This window comes from Nematolebias whitei, chromosome 10 (assembly GCF_014905685.2).
Source record: "Nematolebias whitei isolate Nwh7 chromosome 10, NemWhi1, whole genome shotgun sequence".
Taxonomy (NCBI): Eukaryota; Metazoa; Chordata; class Actinopteri; order Cyprinodontiformes; family Rivulidae; genus Nematolebias; species Nematolebias whitei.
In genome coordinates this window covers 411238-418113 of record NC_056507.1, presented here as the reverse complement: position 1 = coordinate 418113, position 6876 = coordinate 411238, and the positions used below count along the sequence as shown (strand labels likewise).

The window sequence follows — 6876 nt, the reverse complement described above, 5'->3', positions numbered from 1 at the left end:
GGTCCACAAGTAGATTCTATGGTCCAGAAGTAGATTCTATGGTCCAGGAGTAGATTCTATAGCCCAGAAGTAGATTCTATGGTCCAGAAGTAGAGTCTTTGGTCCAGTAGTAGATTCTATGGTCCATAAGTAGATTCTATGGTCCAGGAGTAGATTCTATAGCCCAGAAGTAGATTCTATGGTCCAGAAGTAGATTCTATGGTCCATGAGTAGATTCTATGGTCCATGAGTAGATTCTACGGTTTACCTGCATTCCTTCTCATCTGTTAAACATGTCTCCAGTGTTGGCTTCTTGTTTCCTCCCCCAGGGGTGAACAGAGTGGTGGATCTGTGTGCAGCCCCCGGCAGTTGGAGTCAAGTCCTTAGCCGGAAACTCAGGTGTCCATCGTCCCTCTGCATATCTTTATTGAAACAGCCACATCTTGAAGTCCAGCAGGAAATTAATTTAGCACATATTTACATTGTCAGTGTTTTTGTGTCCCTCAGGGGGCGGGAGGAGAAGGGTGAGGCGGTTGAGGAGGTGAAGATTGTGGCGGTGGACCTGCAGGCCATGGCTCCTCTGCCAGGAGTCACTCAGATTCAAGGAGACATCACAAAGGTGGGGAATCTAGAAATGATGAGCTATGATTTGACTTTTATTGCAGGTTCTGCTTCCATTAACATTTTGCCTCTGTGTGTCTGTCTGTTAGCAAAATATCTCATGGATCACTGGATGAATTTTAATGGAACTGTGAAAGTAACCAACTGACACCATAGTTCATCCTCAGTAATCAGTCAGGTTGACTTTGAGCATGAACTTTGTTGTTTTGAACCACTTCGCTGCCTCAGAGGAGTTAACGGGGAAGAGGGCGGGCCCCAGAGGCTATCTTATCACCAGCATACTGTTAATCAGTTTGTTTGGTGGCTCCTCAGATTGAAGAAGTCCTTTGGATGAAGGACGAAACGTCTCAGCAAAAAAAAAGAAACCGTCCAGAGGACCTGGCTGAACGTTGTTGCATCTTTAACTGATGAACCTTTGGTGTCAACCTGACTGAATTAATGTGCAGTGGTCCCTCGCTACGCCACGGTTAGTTTTTCACGGGTTCGCTCTATCGCGGTTTTTCAAAATAAGAGTGGACATGACACAGTTGGCTGACTGATGGATGAGCCATGGATTGTTTATTTAAAATAATTTTTTTTAAATTATTTTAAACTATGTGTGCAGCCCACAAGTGCAGGGAAAGCTCCCTCCTGCAGCTGATCAGCTGATCTCCTTCTCTGCCACGCCCACATTTCTCCTGCAGCAGCAGTTTTGTGAAGGTTAACCCTTTGCTGGCCAGATTCACCGATCAACTTTTGTTTTCCAACTTGAAATTCAAAGTATGTCTCATAGTAAAATCATCATAATCACAAAATACAAAGGTGTTAAAAGTTATTTTTAATTATTTTAGAACTTCTATGTTCAGTTGTTTCTGTGTCATTGATCAAGAAGTTCATTTGTGCTCCGCTGAAGCTGTGTGACATCCTGTCATGTCCTGCTGCACTTCTCTTCTCTACAATTTAAATTTAAATACTGTAACATTTTAAATAAACAATCCATGCTGCATGGATTGTTTATTTAAAATGTTACAGTATTAAAATTTAAATAATTCATTTAAGGAAGGACATATGTAGGAACAGGTGATGAGTGTGATTGCAGCCTGGCACATGTCATGACAGAGTTCATTGTACTTAAACTGAACTTGCACTACTGTCTCTCTACTTGGCAGTTTTTCACTTATCGTGGGGGGGAGCCACTGCTGCTCCTCCTATCTGCTGAGGAGGAGGAGCAGGAAGTGGCTGCTCCTCTGCACCCAGTCACCCCAGGTGTTTCCCCTCAGTCCCATTAGCGTGTGTATACGGTGTGTGTGTTTTCGCTCCTCTGGGCGTCCCTTCATGGTGTCATGGTCTGTGTGCTCTACGTGTCTTCACCTCCCTCTTAGGTATGTTCTTTTGTTTTGTTTATTTAAAATAAATTATAAAATTACTGGTTTTACTTGGAGTCTCCGTAGCCTTCCTCCACGTGGGTTCAACACTTAACAAGCAGACCATGTCACCATCTTTGGCACGTCAAAATCAAAAATGGCCACCACCAAACATTTATAGGTAAACTTACCACCTGTCATTTGAAGGAACTATGCTTTCTAGTTTTTATATTACTTAGTTTCCTCAAATGATTGGGGTGACTGAATGTTAATGTATGGTGGCTGAGACCACCGTTGGCCCCCCACTGGCTCCTCCACTGCACCTGCTGGTGGATAAAATGGCTCCCTCCAGGATCCGTCACTGCGCTGCCTCAGACAAGAAAAAAACAAAAAGGACCTGAACAACTCGTCGGCTTGTTTGTCTGTCTCCATCAGATGGAGTCTTACAAACACTTCTGTCAGAAACACGTTTGTGCACGTCAGCATCCGTGTGAGGTTGTGTCAGAGAGTCGTGTTGTCCTCAGGTGTCGACGGCCCAGGAGATCATTCGTCACTTCGAGGGACAGCCAGCCGACCTGGTGGTGTGTGACGGCGCTCCGGACGGTGAGCTCCATCACATCGGCTCTTCACTCTCCACCGCTCCTCCTCTTCACTTTCTCCTGTGTTTCCATAGTGACGGGACTCCATGACGTGGATGAGTACATCCAAGCTCAGCTCCTACTGGCAGTGAGTGCACCTGAGGGTTTGTGGTCCTGTGTCCGGTGTGGGTGATGTCACTGACAGCTGTTTGTCTCTGAACATCACCAGGCTCTGAACATCACCACTCACGTCCTGAAAGCTGGAGGCACGTTTGTGGCCAAGGTGAGAGCAGCTTTTATCTCCTCATCTGTACAAGTTCAAAGCAAATGAAAGAAACATCCAGTGATTGGTTTACAGACACTTTTAGTACAAAGATGACTGAAATAACTTGACTAAAGAAATAAAAACATCCTGAACATCAGTCATTGATTTAGATTTTTAGTTTAAAATAAAGCATTGAACCTTTAACTTAAGAGCTAAAGAGCTGCAGGAGGTAAACATCTCTAACAACAAGATGGCAGCTTCAGGTTGATCTGAAGGAGCCACAAGACCTGAGGAACAACGAGACTAAAATCAAGCTGTTTACCCACAATGCACAGCAGCATGTGGGAGAAAACTACCAGCATATCAGCACCAACAGCTCCTCCAGCTGTCAGCACGGCAGTGAAGGGCTGATGGTCTGGGCTTCTGTCAGTCACTGAGTGGACCAGGAACTTCTCTAGACCAGGGGTGCCCAATACGTCGATCATGAAATATCAGTAGATCGCACGGCGAAATAGATGTCAGACCTTTTTTAAAATTTCTTTTAATCTTATTTTTTAATAGACGGTCAGCCGATCAATCCATCTTCACTATGCAAATTGTCACTTGATTGACACACAGGGCAGCCAATCTGAGACCGGATCTTTTCTGACGCATAGGTCACGACACATGCGCGTTCAGCCGCGCTAAAAACCAACGAGTTGACTCGTAACAGCCTCCAGTTTATATCCAAACTCAATAAAGTGTAAAATAAATTGAGGAGCTGGACCAAGTAAGAAAGAATCTACCATTTCCATACGGAATGGGGGGAGGGCCTTTTTGTTTTTCACGATTCCAAGTGCGTTTCACCGGAGCTGCATTTTCGTTCTCTTCATTAAAAGTACGGCTCTGACTTCTCTCTGAAAAGTGAGCTGAGAAAGAAAATGGTGAAGGAGCGAAATCCCAGTTATGTGGACAGCAGTCATTTTTCTTCCAGCCGACCAGCATCAGTCCAGGTGAGTCACTTTAATAATTGTTAAGCACAAGAAGTCTTTTCAAGAGGGAGACGTGGTAAAAGAGTTACTTGATGAAGCAGCTGACTCGTTCTTTAAAAACAAACATCATCTTCATCAGCTAAAGGTCCACTGAGCTGCTGTCAGCGCTGACTTCTCACTTCTCAGGTTATTCTTCAAACATGAACTTATTCTTATTGTTTCCTGTTCCTTTGTGTCAAGAACACAAGTCATTGATGGGTTTTGTTATTTTGTACACGCACAGTAAAAATAAATTGTCACTTTTTTTTAAACAAACTTTTGGGTTTAATCGTTTATGTTGCGTCCACAGTGAACTGGGACTTGTTCATTTATTCAAGCTTTAGTTATCCAGGTTGGTCTCATTGAGTCACGAGGACTCATTTACCAGAGAGACCAGTTTTAGACAAACAACACGTAAACTACAGACAATAAACTACAGTAAAACACAATTAAAATAAAAGTAGTGTTATAAAACAATAAATCAAGGTGCCACATGGTAAAATACTAAACACAGGAAGGTAAAACATACAAAGCATACTTCATATGTTTCTAAATAAGTCTATGTTTTGTATTTTTATAGTAGGTAGACGACTTGGACTTGGTCATTTTAAAAGTAGCTCGCATGCTGAAAAGCTCGGGGCACCCCTGCTGTAGACCAAAGAGTTCTGGAGTCAGATGCAAGTCCGTCTGACCAAACTTGGTCTAACAGGACAGTGATCCAAACCACATCAGCTGATCCACAACAGAACGGTTCAAAAAGAACAGAACTTTAACCTGACTGGAACGCTGTCTTAGCAGAACCCTCAATGAGCTGAAGCGGCGCTGGAAAGAAGAGTGGGCCAGAACTCCTCCACAGCCAGGAGCCAGACTCCACAGAAACCCACTGAGTCATTAAGAAGTTCTACAGGCTGCTGGGTTCTTGTGTGGAAACAATCGGGTCCGTTTTGTTCTGTCACTATAATAAAACCCTAGAACTGAAAAATGGGCGGAGCTTATTTGTTGCCATGACTACAGGAGGAAGTGACCCCATGACTGGGTGGTGCGATGGACAAAGCTTATTAGATTCTGAAACCTGCCTGAGTTTGGTGCAACAGAGCAGAGAGGTTTTTGCAGTGGTGCATTATGGGCCGCAGATGTTTCACTTCCTGTGAGAGCCAAGCCGTCTTTCTTGTTTCAGATCTTCCGTGGTAAAGATGTGACTCTGCTGTACTCTCAGCTGAAGCTCTTCTTCGGCTGTGTGACTTGTGCAAAGCCTCGCAGCAGCAGGAACTCAAGCATCGGTGAGTCGCCGCCACGTGTCGAACCCTGACCTGAGCAGGTGCTGTGCCCGCCCTCGTTCTGTCACAACACCTGCACTCTTCTACACGTTAGTCTCTGGTTGTGCTAGCGTTAGCTAAAAATTGTAAAAGAGGGAAAAATCTTTCTTGCAATATGGCGGTCCACTCCGGCTGAGGAAAAGAAGAGAAACAAGACTCGAAGGTTTGTGGAGAAACTTTGACGCTGCTGCAGATTTAAAGTTTGGATCTGACAGTAATGTGTCATTGATCACTCTCAGCTACCACTGCACCAAATATGGCAAAAATCCAATGAGTCCATTTTTCTTTTAGCTAAGGTGGCCTTGGATTTTTAATTTGCAGCCAGTCTGTTAGGAATCGTTCTCAACTACCAACACACCAAGTTGCAACTGAATAGCTCAAAAAAAGCTGCGTTATATTTTTTCCCTTTTAGCTAAGGTGGCCATTTTGGATTTTTAATTTGAATTCAGTATTTAATGGACATTGCTCTCAGGTACCAACACACCAAATTTCAGCTGAATAATAATCTAGTTAGTTCTAGAATTGCGCCGCTCCAGGTGGCTGCATGTTGGAGCAGCTCTGTTACTTTCATTCTGAGATTTTGCTTTTGGAAACTTTAATTCCTCTTTTTCTGGATGTAAATCACATTTTTTGAATGAATGTTTCCTCTGGTATCAGATGCTGTGCAGCTGGAAGGATTTTTACTGAAACTTTTAGTTTTGGACATTTGTGATGATGCGTAACCATGGCAACAAGGCAGTTTTCTACAACCAACAGCAGCTGATTAACATCTCAAAAGCTCAAATAATATCTCAACTACAGCTCTGTCTGTCTGTCTGTCTCTATCTAGACAGACAGACAGACAGACAGACAGACAGAGTAAGGTATAAATAAATAAATAAAGTTGAGACGTGAAGTCAGGTGGATAATAATAGACAGCTGCCTTATACCAGGCAGTCCCCGATTATAATGTTCATTACTATACTTTGCATCTTCATTGAACATTTTTAAATAAATGGGTTTAGATGTGGATACATTTTTGTTCTTTTTTAAAGAAATAACCAAATAAGTCCCTGAAAAACCTTCTAACATCTAAAATCTTCTGACAATCGTAATAAATAAAAGAAAAACAAGTAAAGAAACGGTCTGCTTTTGAATTTTGCTTCAACAAAACAAACTAATGAATTTGGCCTTCATCTGCCTCTCAGGTCTCAGGTGTCTTCAGTGTTTGGAGGGTGACAGGTAGTCACAGGGCTGTGTGTCACACACTGAACACAGGAAGCTGAGGACAGATAGTCTCAGTCTGATGGTTGTGCTTTATTTTCTAATTCACAGCTGTCCAATGTAATCTGGTGCTTTTTTTTTGTAATTTTCCACAAACAAACAAACTTGTTGTCCTGCTCTTACAGAGGCATTTGTGGTGTGTCAGAATTACTGTCCTCCTGAGGGTTATGTCCCCAACATGTCCAACCCTCTGCTGGACCAGTCCTACGGTAATTATCAAGACACGTTCTGACCATCATCAACACTAATCTATGGATACACATCAACAAAAAGTCTTTGTGTACAAGACTTGGTCTTCTTTTTCATCTTTCAGCTGTTCCCTCTTCAGGGCTCTCCACAGCAAGTCCTCCATCTCACTGTCCTCACTCCAACTACGTCCATGTCCTCTCTAACTGCATCCATTTATCTCCTCTTTGCTGCATTTCTAACATCCTTTTACCAATATAACCACTGTCCCTCCTCTGGACATGTCCAAACCACTGTCCCTCCTCTGGACATGTC

General features: G+C 43.1%; 1 protein-coding gene across 1 annotated transcript in view; it reads left to right on the top strand.

The window, feature by feature from the left end:
• Positions 1 to 308: 308 nt before the first annotated feature.
• ftsj1 (FtsJ RNA 2'-O-methyltransferase 1) overlaps positions 309 to 6876 on the top strand; it is a gene marked incomplete at its 5' end in the record, with an annotated part of 9931 nt that continues 3363 nt past the window's right edge. The window contains 7 exon segments of the mRNA XM_037683054.1: positions 309 to 378; positions 487 to 598; positions 2468 to 2546; positions 2617 to 2669; positions 2751 to 2804; positions 4974 to 5076; positions 6501 to 6584. Coding sequence (XP_037538982.1) covers positions 309 to 378; positions 487 to 598; positions 2468 to 2546; positions 2617 to 2669; positions 2751 to 2804; positions 4974 to 5076; positions 6501 to 6584 — 555 coding nt within the window.